The sequence below is a fragment of the Dermatophagoides farinae genome, chromosome 4 (genome assembly GCF_024713945.1).
Source record: "Dermatophagoides farinae isolate YC_2012a chromosome 4, ASM2471394v1, whole genome shotgun sequence".
Classification (NCBI taxonomy): Eukaryota; Metazoa; Arthropoda; class Arachnida; order Sarcoptiformes; family Pyroglyphidae; genus Dermatophagoides; species Dermatophagoides farinae.
In genome coordinates this window covers 6,381,972-6,401,590 of record NC_134680.1, presented here as the reverse complement: position 1 = coordinate 6,401,590, position 19,619 = coordinate 6,381,972, and the positions used below count along the sequence as shown (strand labels likewise).

Here is a 19,619-nt window from a genome sequence, read left to right as displayed (position 1 = left end):
TTTCGTTCCAAGATGGCGTTGACAATAACATTGGTTGATAATTCGATATCAACCAATCGAATCAAAAACAATCAGCTGTCACACAACAAACAATCAACAAGCGAAGGTGTTTTTTTTCAATTAATTAAATAATAATAATGGCATCTATTCTGGAACAATATGATGCTTATAATTATCAATCGGGACCAATTCGTGGCGGTACGATCACACAAAATGAGGTATGAATTCAATTTACATCAAAAAATGAATCTAATGTTTTCATGTTCAGGGAATCATTAATCTACGATCCGATCAATTGGAACCAATTTTTACGAAAAATAAAATTGATTTTCGTCCCAATTATCCGATAACAAATATGGTCATATCCAATAATCAGCTTTTATTATCAATGGAAAATTTTCATCTACTCAAAATTGATCTGATGAATCCAACAAAACCAACAGAAATTGATCTTAATCCATATTTTGTTCCGATTAAAGCTCCAAATAGACCAGTGATTTGTGGCCTATTCATTGATAATAGTGGTCAACATTGTTTGATAACTGTTGGACAACGAATCAAAAATAATCCATCTATGGATGTTATTCCATTTGAAAATTTTTATTATTATCGTAAATTATCATTATTGAACAAAATGAAAGGTCATATCATAACGGCGGTTGGTTGGCTCGATCAACCACAACATCAACAATCTGGACAATGTGGAAATTTATTAATCGGTACTAATGAGGGAAAAATTTTCGAAACACATCTACAATCAGATGATAGATTTCTTGCATCACGTGAACTTTCATTTTGGAAACTTATCTGTGATTTTTCACCAACGATTGCCTCTACTGCTGCTAATCTAGATTATTCATCATCCAATTTATCAAATTCATCAATGGATCCAAATAAAACTTCATCATCATCATCATCATCAGTAGCAACAGCAAACACTATTGCTGTGAAACAAGAACCAATTTGTGCCATAAAATTATTTCGTTTAAAAAATCGTGAATTCTGTATATTGATTGCAACAAGAAATCTTATCTATCAATATATTGGCCGGATCTCTCCATCGACAACAACACAATTAATTGGTGGCATTAATTCTGGTACTTTTGCTGATATGAGTACTGGTGTTGGCAATGGCCAATTGATTGATGGACAACCATATCTTTATCAGATTATACAAGGCCCGAACAGTCAAAAAACATTCAAAGAGATGCCTGGCTATATACCGGCAACCAGATTAGATTTGTTTCGACCGACAATTTCTACGAATATGGATAATAATTATCCATTATCATTTGGTTGGTTAACTGAACCAGGTATATTCTATGGAGATATACCATCCGATTTCGGTTATAAAGAACGGAAAATTTTTGATAATGCTACCGTTATTATGTATTCTGATCTAAATCAACCATTATCGGATTCGGAACATTCCCGTGAATCATCTAATCATCTGCATCATCATCGATCAATACCACAATCATTAGTGTTGACCAGATTTCATTTGATGCTTTTGTATCCACATAAACTTCGTGTTTATTGTGTATTGAATCGTCAATTAGTATGGGAAGATCGTTTTGTTGGTGAACCAGGTGAAAATCTTGTTAAAGATCCAATACGTAATACAATTTGGTCGTATACAAAAAGTTCTGTTTATCGTTATCGTATTAATCAAGAAGATCGTAATATTTGGGAAATTTATTTGAAGAAAAAAGATTTTGAACAAGCTAAACATTTTGCACGTAATGATCTGATAAAAATGGATCGAATCATTTGTGAAGAAGCATTATATCATTTTGCTCATAAAAAGTAAGTCAATTAGAGTGTCAGTATCTGTTTTACAAATTAAAATTTTGATCCAAATCTATTTTTTTCAGCTATATGAAAAGTGCTCAACTTTTCACACAAACACGTACAAAATCATTCGAAGAAATTACATTGAAATTTATTGAACTTCGTGATGAAAATCAAGAAGCGTTGAAAGAATTTCTATTGAATAAATTGACAACATTATCGTCGGAAAAAGAACGTACACAAATAATCATTTTGTTATTGTGGTTATTCGAATTGATGCTCAATCAATTGGCTTTATTGAAATCATCGGCCCAAGATTATTCTATAACGAATGATAATCAAAGTGATGATCATGATCATGAAAAGTTGAAATGTGAACAAGATAAAATTGAACAATGTCTGAAAAGGATAATTTCCAACGCAAATTATCGACAACCATTACGTAATAATCGAAAAATTTTCTATGATTTAATCCTAAATCATGATAATCAAGAAATGTATGAATTTTTTGCTAATGAAATTAATGATTTTGATTGCCTATTGGATCATTATTGTCGTGTAAGGAATTATCGCCAAGCGATCAATTTGATGAGACGTGAAGAATGTTTGGATTATTATTACCACTATTCACCATTGATAATTCAACATTTACCAAAAGAATTGATTGATTGTTTGATACCATTGGCTAGTGAATTAGATATGGCCAAATTAATACCATCATTAGTACATTTTGATCATTCAAATGATGATGATCATTCTGTAAATGATGAACGACGTGAACATCAAGTATGTCAAGTGTTTTGAAATTTATTTTCTAATTTATTGATGATTTTTTTTTCTTTCTAGTGCAAAGAAATTTTACGTTTTCTAGAATTCTGTGTATACGATCTTAAGATCCGAGATGGCCTTGTACATAATTATTTTCTTGCATTAATGGTACAATATGAACCGGATAAATTACTTTCATATTTGAATGATGTTTCACAACAAACGGCCAATGCATCCAATGATTCTTATATGTTTACAAATAATGATGGCACTGGTAATTCATCATCATTGGTTCCATTTGATCTAAGTTATGCAGCAAGAATTTGTTTACAGAATAATAATCAGAATAACAATAAAATGGTACCACCACGTGCCCTAGTACAGCTATTGGCAACAATGGGTGCATATGAAGAAGCTATTGAACAGGCGTTATCAGTAAATGATGTTGATCTAGCTAAACAGATGGCTGATCAAGTCCAAACAATGTTAACATCATCATCATCATCATCATCGGCGACAGCAGATCAGCATCATCACTCAAATCTAGATTTAGCCAAACGTTTATGGTTAAAAATTGCCAAACATGTGATTAAAAATATCTATGCTAAACCAGATGATGATTATAGTAAAGACCATCAACAACAACAGCATGGACAGCAGCAAGAAAACACGGTAAACTTTGATATATCAATGGCAACAAGTATATTGAATGAATGTTCATTATTAAAAATTGAAGATATTCTGCCATATTTTCCTGAATATCTAACTATTGATCATTTTAAATCGGCAATTTGTCAATCATTGGAGAATTATAATGAACATATTGAATCATTACGTGATGATATGAAATTAGCTACAGAATCAGCACAACAAATACGTGAAGAGATTGCAAAATTACGAAATCGTTTTACTATTATAAATTCTACAGATATTTGTTGTTTATGTTCATTTCCAGCCATAAATGAACATTTTTATTCATTTCCATCATGTGGCCATTTATTTCATCATAAATGTTTAATACAAGAAATTGTTGAATATCTTGATAATGATAATCGTATACGATTAGAAGCAATGTTATCAGAAATGAAATCAATACAGAATCAATTACAAACATTGATGATGACAATACCCGGTGGTGGCAATAATAATGGTGTTGTTAAACAAAATAATCAAAATTCATCATTCGAACAGCAACAACAACAACAATCATCGACAACAGAATCATCATTATCATTAACAAATCGTTTAGAAAATCTGAATGAACGAATTGAAGATCTAATCGGTAGTGAATGTCTTTTATGTGGTAATCTAATGATTGAGACCATTGATAAACCATTTATTGATGAATATAGAGATCGTGACCAGCAACGTGGTTGGATTTGATTGAATTGAGAAATTTCAGAAGAGAGAAAGAAAAAAATTTATTGTCATTTTTTAAAATAAATTTATTAAAAAAAAATAAACTTTTTTCAATTAATCAGAAGTAAATAACTTGTCATAATTTTTTCAACGTCAACAGATGGCAGCACTTGCTTCAAATTAAAATCAAATGCCGCTAGACTTTTGGCATATATGCGTGATTTGTTCAATGAATGAATGAATTTTTTTTTTATTTATTTATTTATAATTCTTTTTAATTACAGCTGATCATTGATCATGATGATCATTTCAAACAAACAAAAAGAAAATAAAAAATTTGTAATAATTTAAATAACACATTAATGTAATGATGATCAATTATGGCGAAAAAACCAAACATTTTCCGGTTGTTCATCATCATCATTAAATGTACTGATTGTTGGCCATGTACATGTGGCCGTCGTCTCAGTCTCCGTTGTTGTTGTTTTTGTTGTTGTCGTTGACGTTTTCATTTTGTTATCATTATTGATTCCCATGGCTATGTTATTATTGTAATGGCCATCATTGAATGATGATGAAAATGATGATTGAATCGAAAAAATTGCCATAATCACCCATAGAAGACAAATGGTTATTAATGTCAATATGAATGAAATGAAATAGATTCCCATTTTTAAAAAAAAAATGTTTGATGATAATAAGTGATTTTCAATCAATCACCAATCAATCAATCATTTACCGAATCGAAATTCGGAATCTGAATCTTAATAAATCATCAAGTTGATTTGTAATAAGTCATTTTAAGCAGCAAGTGAAACAAAACAAAAAAAATCCAAAGCTCAATAAATGTAACCGAACAAACAAAAAAAAAAAAACAGTACAGCTTGACGACAATAATCATTGATTTTCAATGATTTTCGATTATGATAATGATGATAACTGATTTTAAATTGTAACAACGAATACAAAAACAACAACAACAACAAAAATTGATGATGATGGCAAGAAAAATAAACGAACAAAACGAATGAATGAATGAATGAATGAATGAATGAACAAACGTTGAGTGAACAAAATGGAAAAAAAAACGAAACCCAAAAACAAAATTGTCATAGACTAAAAATAGACACACACACACACAAAAAATAAAATAAAATTCAAATTTCCATTTGTTTGTCGACCATATTTGTTTTTTCGCCTTGAATTTCAATCACACACGCACTTACGATGAAAATGATTCAACAGAATTCCAGAATTTGAAACAAACAAAAAAAACTTTCATTATAAAGTTAATTAGATCATAATGATGATATTAACCTGGATAAATAAATTTTTTAGGACAGACAAATGAAAAAATTCCAAAGTTCATCACTTGAATATTCATCATCATCAACATAACGATTCTCAATGATGATGATGATGATGATGATGATGATGATTGGGCATAAAATTTGGATTCATTTTTTTTAATATTCAATTTTTATTATCAATAATGATCATCATATAATTTATAAACAAAAATACAAATGACGATGATGATGATGATGATTAATGGATTTTTTCTTGTGTTTTTTTTTTGAAAATCAAAAACAATCAATCCATCATCAGATGTGGTAGTGTTGGTGGTGGTGGTTCAACGCAAAAAAAACATTTTTTTTTTTGGCCAAATAATAAATGATGATTCTCGTATTCTTGCTGTGGTTTCACGTGATTCTAATGAATTGAATCATTTCGAATAAATATACAGAATAATGATGAAATGAGAAAAAAAACTTGAGACCGGAAATGCACAATATTGGTGTATGTCTGTCTGTGTGTGTGTGTGTGGGTTGTTTGTTTTTGGTTTCATTGCATTTTGTTTTGTAATGAAAAAAAAAACAAAATCTCAAAAAAAAACGTTCAAAGAAAGTTTTCAAAACAATTTTTTAATCCTTTCAGGAAATTTTTTTTTTTTAATTAATAAGTTAATAATTACATTACAATAATTCAGAGAGAGAGAGAGAGAGAGAGAGAGTGAGAAAAATTCAGGAGATACTGTTGTCATTGTACAAAAAAAGGCGTTTTGCTGTGTGTGTGTGTGTTGTAGAGATTCACAATCTGTTGGTTTGTTTTAGTTGGAGTCGAGTTGTGTTTGCACCGGTTTTTTTTCATATATATATTGGCTTCTTCAGGTCTCATTGAATGAATGAAATTGTATCCTGTATATATATATAAATATAAATGTTTTTTCTTTTCTTTTTTTTGATGATGATAAACTTGCAAATATTTATAAATAATATTAACAACAAGAAATGAAAAAATGAAAAAAAATGAAAACAAAGCAAAAAAAAAAAAAGAAAATATAAAAAAAGAGATTCGCGTCCATTTGAGTAAAATCCAGATGATGATGATGATGATGATGATGATGAGTTGATGATAATCGCACATTGATCAGATTGTAAAATGCGAAAATGCAAAAAAACAAAACAACAAAATTGGCATTGAGTGGGCAAAAAAAAACAAACACAGCGCGTGTGTCTGTGTGTCTGTATGTATATATGACATTTATGAAAAAAAGTCAAAAATCAAAATAAAGATGAAAAAAGAAGAAAAATTCATAACAAAGTGACAAAGATGAAAAAAAAAATTTTTTTTTGTCGAAAAAATATATATTTCTCAGATTTAAACAACGAAATATGATCATGTGTGTGTGTGTGTGTGGGTATGTGTGGGTGTAGAAAGAATAATCAATAAGGACAAAGAGAAAGAAAGAAAAAAAACGAAAATCAAATTCATCAACAAGTTCGATTGATTCATTCATTTAGTCATTAGGTTTGTTGTTGTTGTTGTTGTTTTAGGATTTGAATTTAAAGTTCTGGTACAACAACAACAACAATAACAGCAAAAAAAAGAGTAAAGCAACAAAGAAGATGAAAAACTTGTTTTGGAACACAATTGTTATTTGGAACTTTTTTTTCATTGAAAATGTCGAGCGATCAAAAAAAAGGCATATCAGTCTGTCTGTCTGATTGATTGATTAATTATGGCATTTAATCGTTGTTGCATTGATCGTTTGTTGATCTCTTTCATCCGATGTTTTATATAAACGTATTGCAGCAGCAGCGGTTGTAGTATTACTAAAATGTAAACTATTACCACCACCATTGTTGTTGTTGTTGTTGTTGTTATTATTTGGAACCATCGTTGTCGATATATTTGTAGTTGCTGTTTGATTACCAAAATTATTCGATAATGATGATCCGGTTATTGGCAATGATGATGTTGATATTGCCATTGAAACACCGATACCACCACCACCACCACCACCAATACCATTCATCGGATTATTATTTATTGTCATCGTCGTCGTATTTATATTGGATGATGATGAGGTAAAAATTTGACCAGATGATGATAATGATGATGATGACGATGAATTTAAATTTGTTTGATGAAAACCATTCAATAATGAATGGTGATTATTTGATGATGATAATGATTGTAAATTGGATGAATTATTATTGTTGTTATTATTTATATTACGTATTAAATCTTCAGCTGATATAATTTGCTGTTTATTTATTAGATTTGTTGTTGTTGTTGTCGTTGTTGTTGATGGTGATGATGATAATGATGACGGTGGTGATAATGGTGATATTAGATCAAAATCATATAATGATAGATCAATATCATCAAATATTTCTGTATCATTTGATGTTGTTGTTGTTGTTGTTGAATAGGTTGCATGATGATGATGATGATGATGATATGGATTCATCATTGAATATGATGTGATTAGATTTGTTACCGCCGCCGTTGCCGATGTTGTTGTTGTTGTTATCGATGAAAGTGGTAGTAGTGGTGGTTGTATCGATATAGTCGATACTGTTGTCGATAATGATGATGGTGTTGAACAGTTGGTGGTATTCGTACATGATGTTACAATTGGATCGGATGTAATTAAAGTCGCTGCTGCTACTACTGCTGCTTCTGTTGTTGTTTTTGTTGTGGTAGATTTTGTAAGCTCCGTTGTAGTTGTCGACCTCGTAGTCGCCGTTAAGGAATCATCAATTGTCATCGACGATGATAATGATGATGGTGAATCATCAAATGAATTGATGGAATTATTCCAACCATCAACATTATTTGTATCCAAATTTGTCATTTGAACATCATTGTTGCTGCTGCTGCTGTTGTTGTTTGTTGTTGGCCAAAAAACATTGCCATCAATGTTATTTGAATTGTTACAGGAATTATTATTATCATCATCATCATTCGATGATGATCTAATAAATGGTGTTGCACGACCCGATGATGATGAACATTCAATGGTAGTAAAATATTTATCATAATCATTACCATTAATTAATGAATCTGTAGCTGTTGTCACTGTCGATGTTATTGATGGTAACGATGATGATGATTCACATGAATTCTGGACAGATGATGAAGATGAAGAATAAGCTGATTGATACATTGTAGATTGTTGTTGATGAGAATGGACATCCGATATTGATGGATCAAATGGAACATCGCCATGATGATGATTATGATGATGTTCCAATGATAAAGGCTGTTGTGGTTGTAGCGGTTGTGATTGCGATTGTAATGAAGGCAATATATCAACAGGTGCTACAGATGATACTGGCGATAAAAATGGTATACCATTTGGACTAACATTAACTTTAAGGCCATCACGTTCTAATTCTTTTTCCAACATACGTAATGTATTACAAATCATTACCGAACGATGTAATGATATATCCGATGATTGTTGACGAAAACGATTCAATTTACACATGGATAAATTAAATATTTGTTGCCGTTGTCTTAATAGATTATTATTATTGCTATTACGAACAGCTTTTGTTGTATTATATTGTTGTTGTAATGATGGTAACATATTATATGAACAATAATATTCTTGATGATTATCATCATTATTTGTAATCGTTATCGTTGGATCATCGATAATAATATCTGTGATTGTATCATTCGTTGTGCTTATTAAAGGCATTGTTGTTGTTGTTGTTGTTGTTATAGGCGTTACCGTTAAGGAAGTTGATGATGATGGGGAGGAGGATGTAGATTGGCTTTCAGGATAATCCGGTTGTTGGGAGGTGGATGATAAAATTTCTGTTGTCGAACAAGATGATGAGGAGGAGACTCGTCTTTGTTGTTGAGAATCATTATTATTATTATTACTAAGAAATTCATTGCTCGATGATTGATAGATTAGATCTGAATGATGCGGATGATGGTGATGATGATGATGATTATAAACGAGATCAACTTTTTCAATGTCACCACATTCTTCTTCTTCTTCTTCATCATCATCATCATCTTCATAATCATCGGAATCTTCATCAGAATCTTCATCATCGTCATCATCATCATCATCATCGGAATCATCTTCATCAACATCAGAATCATCATTATCAACAACAACATTATCATAATAATCTGATGATTGTGATGATGTTAAAATAGCCGTACTTTTCATTATTGTTGGCAATTGATTATCATGATCATCATCATCATTATTATTTTGTATAGTAAGTAATTTTGTTGTTGTTGCCGAAATAGTCGGCATCATCGATGATGATTCAATAGCCAATTTTTTTGATGGTGATAGTAATAATATTTCCGATTCATCACCATTATTATCAAATTTACGTTTCATTGAACCATTAACCATTGATGATTGTTCGTGTTGACTAATCAATATATGATCATCATTATCAATATGTTTATTATCAAGATGACAAAATTCAACATTTGTAATTGTATTTGTTGTTGTTGTTGCTGCTGCTGCTGCTACTACCTCTACCGTAGTTGTCGGTGGTGATGATGATGGTGGTGGCAATGATGAAGACATTGTTGTTGTTGTTGTTGTTGTCGCTGCTGCTGCTGCTGCTGCTGTTGAAATATCATTGACAATTTTTGAAAAATTAAGCTCAAAAAGCATATCGTTAATTTGGTATAATCGTCAGAAAACAAAAAAAAAATCAGAACAAACAAACAAACAAAAAAAAAAAGAAAAACTTGTTGATTCACAAACAACGAAACATTATGTTGTCCACTAGTAGTGATGATTACGATACTGATGATTCTACACACACACAACAAAAAAAGAAACAAACAAATAAAAAAAATCAGATTAGAATTTGTCATTTAATCAATCAATCAAGAATATTCTACAAAAAAAAATGAATATCAAAACACACACACACATACATAACAAAAATATTCAACAACAACAACAACAACGGTCCTTCGCAAAATAAATGTATTTTATTTTCACCATTTTCTTTTCTTTTTTTTTATTTTTTCTTTAAACTTCGTATATATATATCTACGTGTATGAAAAAATATCATTCTTTTTTTTTGCCATTTTTTTTCTTCGTTTCTCTCTTTGATTGCTGTCCATATTTTATTTTCTTGTCTCTTTTTTTTCAATAATTTTTTTTTTCTAGAAAAAAAAATAAATAATGATGATGGTGATGTGACTTTTTGGTGGATTTGTGTGTGTTTGGATATTTTACACAGTTGAAAGTTTTTCAATTCACTTATCATACACACACACACACACACTTGTTGCATGCGAATACATTTTCTCAATTATGTTTGCCGTTAGTTTATTTTTTATGCAGTTGATTTATAATATTGGCGCCTTATTCATTGTATGGATGGCGTCTAAATACAGGTTTTCTTTTCTTTATTCTCTCTCTCTCTCTCTAGCTCTGTCTTTGTCGTTGACGATGGATAGATTCTCCTTTCCTCCCTCCTTTTGCTTGTTTGTTTGTTTGTTAAAAGCTAGTTTTATTTTTCTTTTCAAAATTTTATGATTTTTTTTTCAAATTTTTGTTTCTATCCATCCATCCACATTCGTTCCAAGTGTTGTTGTTGTTGTTGTTGTTCTGTCTATATTTTTCATTTGATATAGCTTCCCGCTTGAATGAATGAAATGTGTATGCATGTGTGTGTGTGTGTGGAACACATAAAAACAAAAAAAAAAAATCTAACGGGCCATCTTTCACGTTTTACTTCTTTTTGTTGTTGTTGTTGCTGCTGCTGCTGAAGCAAGCAACAAATGATTGAGTAGAAGTGGACGATGTATAAGAAAATCTAGGTCAACACAAAAAAAGTTTCTCTATTTCTCTCTCTATATATATAAATGTCTGTGTGTATTTGTTATATTCGGTTTTTTTTTCTAATGAAAAACGCAGTGAACACAGGTTTTTCGTTTTTCGAATGTAAAACGATGAAAAAAAGCAATGAATTTATCATCTAAATAATTCGAATCGATCAATGATTGATCAATAATAATCATACAGAATGGCCAGAATATTTTTATACAAAATAAATTCTTTGATTTGATGCAGTTGATACAGTTGTCGGCTATTTTAACATGAAAAAGATCTCTTTCTCTCTCTCTCTCTTGATCTGGATATGACCAAGTTTGTAATGTGTTGGAAATAATGGAAAGAGAAATTTATATTCATTCTTTGAATCAAAAAAAAAAAAAAAAAGATTTTCTCTACACACATCATCATCAACAACAACACAACACTGAATTTTGTGTGTGTGTGAATGCATATGGCGCCCAACACTAGCGATTGTAGCGCACCAATCGACAAACTTGGAATGTAACAAAAAAAAATCTTGGAACAATTACAAATACCTGTTGATTTTTCATTTCATCCATTTTTGATGACCATTAGATGGCATCATCATCATCATCATCATCATTACTAGAGCCGGAAATTATACAAGGGCCCAATAGTGATCAGTAACAGATAAAAAATTTAAATTACTATGACAATGACACAATGATTATCATAAACACACACATATATGTGATTGCCACTGTCAAGGAGAAAAAAAAACGACAGAAAACGTAAAATCTTATCTTGGAAATTTTTTTTTTTTTTGAACTTAAAACTTGGAAATCAGAAAAAAAACTGTTTTTTTTCATTTCAAATTCCATTTCATTGAGTTTGAATATGAAAAACACACACACGAACAAACTAACAAACAAATTCGATCAATAGATATATAGAGATGGTGTCGATGACTTTCAAATTGTTTCGTTCATCCTACACACACACACACAAAGAGAAAAAAGAGCTTCTTCATCATCAAATCAAATAAAGATTTTTTTTTCCCCATTTTGTTTTGATGCTATCAATGTTGTTGTTGTTGTTGTTGTTATTGTGATAGTAGCTGCAATTTTTGTTTGTTTGTTTGTTTCATTGTGTGTGTGTGTGATCTAGTTTCAATCCAAATCAGTTTCTGATTTGGATTCAAAACTAAATCAAGAAACAAAACAATGAACAAAAAAAAAAAATCCAACCCATTATTTACCCAAAAAAATGGGAATTTCAGTCATTCTAGATAATTCTGTATATTCTCTCTTGGTTTGTGAAAACACATGTCCCTAGAACAACAGAAAAAAAACTTTGGGTATGAGTCATCATCATCGATGATCTAGAAAAAAAACCCAACCAGCTAACACAATACAACACACACACACACAGCCATTTTTTTTATTATTCGAGCGCTTTTATACACACAGACACAATGAACTGAACAAACACAACTAGCATAAAGAGGACATCTGCCAGACTAGAACCAGATCCAGACCCAGAACATCTACAACAACAGCAAAAAAAAAAAAAAATAGAGAGGAGGAGGAAGATGGAAAGAAAAATCTAACCAGAAAAAAACGCGTGCTACTAGACAAGAGAGAAAAAATAAATAAATCGTGCACGTGCATTTCAGGGAAACGTTTCTGTATATATACTATACCCACCATATATACACACAAACATTAATGGTCGATCCATATGGATTTTTTCTTTTCATTTTCAAAACAATTCTGGAACTCTGAACTAAAACCAAAAATTTTGACACATTAAAACATCACATATTTTTCCAGCAAAAAAAAAAAAAAAAATAAATAAATCACAAAATTATCACATAGATAGGAATAGCATAATAATAAGATGATGATGATGTACGCAGTTATTTTTGTTTTCACTGTTTAATTTTTGATTTAATTTTTTTTTGTTCTTTTCACGAGTAAATCGCGTAATGATCAATATAATTTTTTTTTTAAAAATAGATTTTCATCATCATCAATAATCAATAGAAACGCAACAACAAAAAAAAATTATCAATTAGCATCAAAAATCATTATCAAACGCACACACACACACACACACACTTGATGGCCAAACTACTACTAAAATATTTATCATATATCAAAAACCACAAGTAAGGTACTAAATTTACAAACCAAAAGAAAAAAATTTTTTTTTCTCTAATCTGGTATTTTTTTTTATCTGTATGTATGGAATGTTGCAATATTGAGCAAAAAAAAAAAAAAAAAAGAAATGTATTGGAAATGAGATATCGATTTTTTGTTTTGTTTTGTTGAAAATGAAAAATTTTCCATTGATAATCATCATAATGTTGATGATGATAATTTTTGATTAATCAATCCTTTATATCAATCTTGTCAGGTTTTCAAATTGACCCTGCGTTTGTTCCAATGACATATACCTACCTATAAATACGACAGGTCCAAACTAACCAAGAAAAAAAAATTACAAAAGTTAATTTTGTTGACACTTTCAAAAATTAATAGTAGTAGTAGTAGTAGTAATAATTATGATGGTGGCAGTGGTATCAAACAATGAACATGAAAATATAACTGAGCATTTAATTCATTCAGTTACTAATACCACTACTACTATGCTATAGAGTGATGCATATATATGTCAGGGATACATACAACATTTACACTGAAATATATATTACCATTGCCAATGTTGTTGAGATTTTATGTTTTAATGAATTTGTATAATACCCCTGGATCCAATATATACAGAATTATATTATCATCATACAAAAATCTTTTCATTTTTGTTTGCCGGAAAATGCAAACAAACAACCGAAAATCTTTTTCATGTTAAAAAGATCAAAGAAGAACAAAAACAAACGGTATCCAATGGATACCTGAATTATTATTTCAAAAACAGGGACAAAAGACATTTGCTAATACACATTTGGAGAAAAAAAAATGGAACCAAATCAAAACAAAAAAAAAGAGAATCGAGGGTAATATGTATGCTGTTGAATTAATATTGACCATCATCATCAATTTTGTCCGATCCGGTTATTCACAATGGAAACAACTCTGTTTTTTTTTCTTGTTTTTCATATTCCATTCTCTATCAATCACTCTTTCTTGTTCTCTTATTCAACCAGTCAATTTACCTAGTGAAACAATGCAGAGAGAGAGAAAAAAAAAGTGGGACACCTTGTTGCGCATTTGTACTGTATGAAAAGAAAATGCCGCGCATTTTCATCATGGTTTTTTTTTACAAGCAAAATATAAAATAAAGAAGCAGGTTCTTGGACAGCAATTTTTTTTCAACATTACTTTCTGTTTGTTTTATACAGCGAAAAATTCCCAAAATGACCAAAAAAGAGAAAAGAAAAAAAGGCTAAACAAAAAAAAAAAAATTAAGAAAATTTCCCGGCAATAAATTTTAGGAAAATTTTCCCACAGAATTATCATCATCTTTGGCTGTTATTTAGTTACCTGTGAAAAAAAGTACAATTAGTAACAAAAAAAAAAAGAAAATTTCATCATCAGAAAATAAAGCACAAAAAAAATTCATATATTTAATCCTCCTTTCACCTTAATTATTATCATCATCATCATTTTTTTTCAAATTCACAATTCCAAGAATAATAATAATGATTTTTTTTTACAGAATTATCATCAATTAACAAGAATCTTCAATTCAATTTGTAGCAAATTGTTGTATGTATCTGCTGCCATTTGCTGCTGCTGCTGTGGCCGCTGCCGCCGTTGTTGGTTGTAGAAAAAATGGAAATCTACATTGTATACAAATGGTCGTTTTTGAATTATATAATAAAATGGAATGGAAAACAAAACTAAACAAAATGTCAAAATTTTTTCTTTTTTTTGCTATGTGATGTACAAATATGGTATTTTTTGTTATGATGAAACTAACAAAACAACGAGAAACTTGTAGGATTTTGTCACATCATCAACTACATCAACAAAAAATTCAGTCATTCAGTCAGTCAGTCAGTCAGTAAGAATTTGTTTTGGTCCGTTTTTTTCAAACACCACGCATAAAAAAAATGTTTTTCGCCAACCGAATCTATTTCTTCGGTAATTTCTTTGTTTTCTCATCATCATCATATAATATTCATCGCACACAAAAATGAAGATAAAAAAAGTAAAGATTTGGAAACAAAAACCACTGGTAAAGAGAGAGAGAGAGAAAAAAAAAATTTTTTTGATTAGCAAAAAAAAAAACAAGAATTTTAACCTGTAAAAAAACCATTCAAAAAAATCCAACGAAAAAAACAACAAGATTAATATCGATAATCAAAATGATTATCATCATCATCATCATAATCAGTTAATCAATTGATTTTAATAATAAAAAATTAAAAAACACTAACCTTGTGTTGAATTTTCTTGTTTTATCATCAATTTTGTTGTTGTTGTTGTTGTTGTAGCTGAATGTTTTTTTCTGTTTGTTTGTTCCAGAGTTCCAGTGGAGATGAAGAAAGTTGAATAGAAAAAAAAATTACTTTTCTTTGGAAATTTTTTTTTTTCTTTCAGATTTGTTTTTTTTCGGGTGATGATTTGTGTTTGTTTGTTGTTGTTGTTGTTGAATACAAGTAGTGTGTGTGTGTGTGTGTGTGTGAGTGGTGTTTAATTTCAAATAAAAATAACAACAAAGATGATGACGATTCTGTTATAACAACAACAACAACAACAAGAATGATGTTGTTATTGAATTCAATTTCACTGATTCTGATGTTTTGTTTATTTGATTGCAAGGTTATTGTTATTGTTTTTTTTGTTTCGTTTGGTTTTTCAGGTTCGTTGTTCTTTTTCTTTGCTTTTTATTTTAGAAAAAAAAATTCTGTTTATGATGTGGATATATCGCTGTTGTTGATCTGATGAATAAAAAAAGGCCAGAAAAAAAATTGCAAGGCTTCTTCGTCGTCGTTGTTGTTGTTATTGTTGTTGATTTTGAATATAACCTAATTATTTATAGAAAATATAAATTTGAAATCATCAAATAGAGAAAAAAAATGATTATCATGCTATTTATAAGTCAAATTGAAAGAAAAAAAATTCTGTAAAATTTTAATAAGAAAAATAAACTTGACAATAAATAAATACTGACAGAAAACCTTGACAAGCTATAGAAAGCTTGAGCTTGGTCCATATGGACCAAGGTTTTTTTTTATATTTCATTTTCCTATAACGCACCTGCCATGAATTTTTCTTAAGCGCGCAAATTCACTAACAAGCTGATGATGATGTTTTTTTTTGATTTTGTTTAGGGGAGGAAGTTTGCCACACAACAACATGCGGATGGACGAACAGACGGGCAGACGAACGATCGGTCACCAACCATTCAACACTCATTCATTCATTCATCGTTTTAAGCAAGCTAAAAAAGCTCGCGCAAAAAACTGAACTAAAGTGAACTAAACTAATCGAGCAATGGCCGGATGTCAAGGCATGTAGGGTCGTCGTCTATCTCTTTCTCTCTCACTCATACACACACACACAAACGAAAATGAGAACATACGCGCGAACCAAAAGCTAGCGTAGGTAGTCAATCAACCAGGTGAGACACACACTGTGTATCATTCATTCGCGTGTTATTACAAGAACAAGAAAATTTAAAAAAAAAACCAATTCTTTTCTTTACATTCGGAATTGAAAAATTTGAATTTTTTCACATCAAAAAAATATTTCGTATTAAAAATGTATCGATAGAGTGCACCACTTATTCATATATTCGATAATACACACACACACAAAAAAATACAGGACACAAAACAGGACAGGACATCCATCCATCCATCTATCTATCAACTACATCATCTATTTACCACTACTTTATTTTACCATATATCCACACACACATATACATTAATCGAGTAGAAATATCCAAAAAAAAAAAAAAAAAAATAAGCAGAAGCATTCACGATTCGAATCTAAAACATGACAACAAAAATAAATACGAAAAAAAACAACAACAAAATTCTCTTTAGAAAAATAAATAATAAAAAAAAATGTGTATTATTGAGGATCCGATACGATATTTACAATTGTCCACCATAAGTGGAGAAAGGCGAAAAAAATTACGCGCAACATATATCTGCTATATGAGTCTTTTTTTTTCTTTGGGAAGGATAATGAAGATGGAAATTGATGATGGCCAATTTTATCAAAATGGAAAAAAAATACTATTTATCACTAAAAAAAACACACACTATTAGTGAACACGATATACTATGATATGCTACAAAAGAAATTATTATCACATCATTATTTAAAAAAAAAAACAAAAAAATTATCATCATCATGAATCATGGAGTATGCGCGTGTCCAAAACACACACAATCACAAAAGCCAAATTTTTTTTTGATTTCATTAAAAAATACACATCGGTTGCTGATAAATATTTGCAAACAAAAAACCGATATTTTTTTACGAGAATATAATGCTGCTGTTGTTGCTTACTGGACGACGATGATGATTATGAAAACTCAATCATTACACATGAATTCAAAGTAAAAGTTTGTCAAAGAAACAAAGAAAATGAAAAAAAAACTTACCTTAGAAAGTTTGATTGCAAAAAAAAGTTTAATGGAAGTTTTTTTCGTTACGGAATTTTTCCAAATAAAAAAAAATTCGAATGTTTTCACAGAATCGAACGAATTAGATTCGTTCATAAATGACGGAACATGAAGCAAAAAATGGATTCGATTTCCTGTTTTGTTTTGTTTTTTGAATAACAAAAAAAAAACAATTGTCACAATAACAAAAACATCATACATACACACACACTCATATATAAACAAGATGTAATTGCACATGCAATAATTTGTTGAGCGGCAAATAAACAAGAATTTCCTGAAGAAATTTTAATTGTTTGATGAAGAAAAAAAAAGTTTGTCGGGCACACAAGTTGTTGTTGCTGATGATGATGATGATGGTGAATCGGAATCAAAAGCAATTTGTTTGAAAATTTGAAAACGCGCGCCAAATTGTAAATTTTGAATCATAAGAATGAAAATGAAAATCAAAATATATTAGAACCTTGATTCAATTCAAAACACACACAATTGAAATTTGAATTAATAATAAAATAAAATAGACAATGATGATGATGTGAAGCTTCAAGTCATCACGTCAACTAATACGGCCACCACCACCAACACAAAATCAAGAATGAAAATCAAATAACAAACAAAAAAACATACACACAAAAAAAAAATTGGGCACACAGTCTGTGTATGTTTTTTGTTAATAATAATAATATAAAAAAGCGGAATGGATACAACAACAAATTTTTTTTTTTCATCAAAAGACTAGAACACCATAATGATGATGATGATCACATTTCATGAAAAAAAAACATCATTACACTTTGAATGCTAAATGCAAACTAAAACCTGATTTTGATGTCTGCCTCTGTGTGTGTGTGTTTTCCATATGTGTAGCCTGATCATCATCATCATCATCATCAACCGCTACTCTTCTTCGTTTTTTTTTCAAATGCTACTACCGCTGTTTATGTTCATCCGTTTTTTTTTCATTTCCAGTGTATCTTTTTTACATTGTAGTAAAAAAAAAAAACAAAATATCACCCTCATTGTGGTGTGAAGAGGAAGAAGGCAAAGAAAGAGATGAAATGCGTTTTTTTTTTGCACACCCCAATGAGGATGAGTGTGTGTGTGGAAGTGGGATATTATTTTTTTTTTATTTATTTACGTTATTTTTCATGTTTTACGTAAAACAACGTTATTGGCTACAATCAATGTTTGTAATGATTACGTTTTGATTCGGATTATTGGTACCGTAAAATTAAATACCACTATTCCTGAATTATGATAGATATGATTGTGACTGTAGCTAAAAACATTATACAAACATATAATACGCACACACACACACACAGGTTGTATTTTATGTGGATAAAATTCATCCAATGACACGCATGTGTGTCGTAATGCAATTGGTAGTAGTAGCATTAAAAAAAAATACAATTTTTCATATTGCATCAAATTTACCGCTTATAACTTTGGCACCAACCACTGCTACAACAACAATCCCACATCAATACATATACAGCAAAAAAAAAAAAAAAAAAAAATACTACGAAAACCTCAAGATTTTGTATCCTTAATAATTTTTCCTCTTTCAAATACACAACCAAATGTATGTCATACAATTTTGAAAAAAAATTTTCTTTTTTGCTAGGATTCATCTCTTCAAACCACCACACACTATGCACTATAGAATATGTTGGCAGAATGAAAAGACAAAATAAAAAAAAAATTCTCGATTCTGGTACGAAAAAAATTTTTTTCTTTTTTTTTCGGTACAATACAAATTTTTCCAAAACCATATAACAGCACCACCAACACAATCTAAACTCTCTATCGGTTGAAACTTTCTTGGCGCGTACTTGGAATCTTTTTTTTGCTGGAATTTTTTTTGTTGTCTTGTTTTTATTTTTGTTATTGTCATTAAAGGAGAGACCATTAATAATGACCAAATTGTGTATATCTGTGTAGGATGATAAAGTAACAAAGGAATAGAATCATAATCCAAAAAAAAAAGTTTATTCTTGAATCAA

At 29.9% G+C, this 19,619-nt stretch overlaps 2 protein-coding genes across 4 annotated transcripts; one reads left to right on the top strand and one right to left on the bottom strand.

The window, feature by feature from the left end:
* Positions 1–80: 80 nt before the first annotated feature.
* On the top strand, positions 81–4,039 carry dor (vacuolar protein sorting-associated protein 18 dor). The gene is made up of 4 exons (XM_047053407.2): positions 81–218; positions 269–1,806; positions 1,875–2,577; positions 2,638–4,039. The coding sequence occupies exons 1-4, from the start codon at positions 138–140 to the stop codon at positions 3,940–3,942; spliced, it is 3,627 nt and encodes a 1,208-aa protein (XP_046909363.1). The 5' UTR covers positions 81–137; the 3' UTR covers positions 3,943–4,039.
* Positions 4,040–5,817: 1,778 nt separating this feature from the next.
* Positions 5,818–18,427, bottom strand: LOC124490319 (uncharacterized). Of its 3 annotated transcripts, none has more exons than XM_075730951.1 (3): positions 17,593–18,427; positions 15,409–15,999; positions 5,818–10,009 (listed from the first exon to the last, which is right to left on the bottom strand). In XM_075730951.1, exon 3 carries the CDS (start codon positions 9,863–9,865, stop codon positions 6,935–6,937), a length of 2,931 nt encoding a protein of 976 aa, XP_075587066.1. In that variant the 5' UTR covers positions 9,866–10,009; positions 15,409–15,999; positions 17,593–18,427; the 3' UTR covers positions 5,818–6,934. The 3 variants fall into 3 exon arrangements, 2 of the variants coding, with proteins under 2 accessions (XP_075587066.1, XP_075587067.1); XR_012832230.1 differs by lacking the exon at positions 5,818–10,009 and adding an exon at positions 14,604–15,203 and having other exon boundaries at positions 17,593–18,421; XM_075730952.1 differs by lacking the exons at positions 15,409–15,999; positions 17,593–18,427 and adding an exon at positions 10,135–10,262.
* Positions 18,428–19,619: the final 1,192 nt, after the last annotated feature.

Excerpts from the sequence above, each read along its gene's own strand:
- dor (XM_047053407.2), top strand. The coding sequence starts at position 138 with ATGGCATCTATTCTGGAACAATATGATGCTTATAATTATCAATCGGGA. Across the intron at positions 219-268 it reads GTACGATCACACAAAATGAG|GGAATCATTAATCTACGATC; the intron begins GTATGAATTCAA and ends TTTCATGTTCAG. Across the intron at positions 1,807-1,874 it reads TATCATTTTGCTCATAAAAA|CTATATGAAAAGTGCTCAAC; the intron begins GTAAGTCAATTA and ends TATTTTTTTCAG.
- LOC124490319 (XM_075730951.1), bottom strand. The coding sequence starts at position 9,865 with ATGCTTTTTGAGCTTAATTTTTCAAAAATTGTCAATGATATTTCAACA.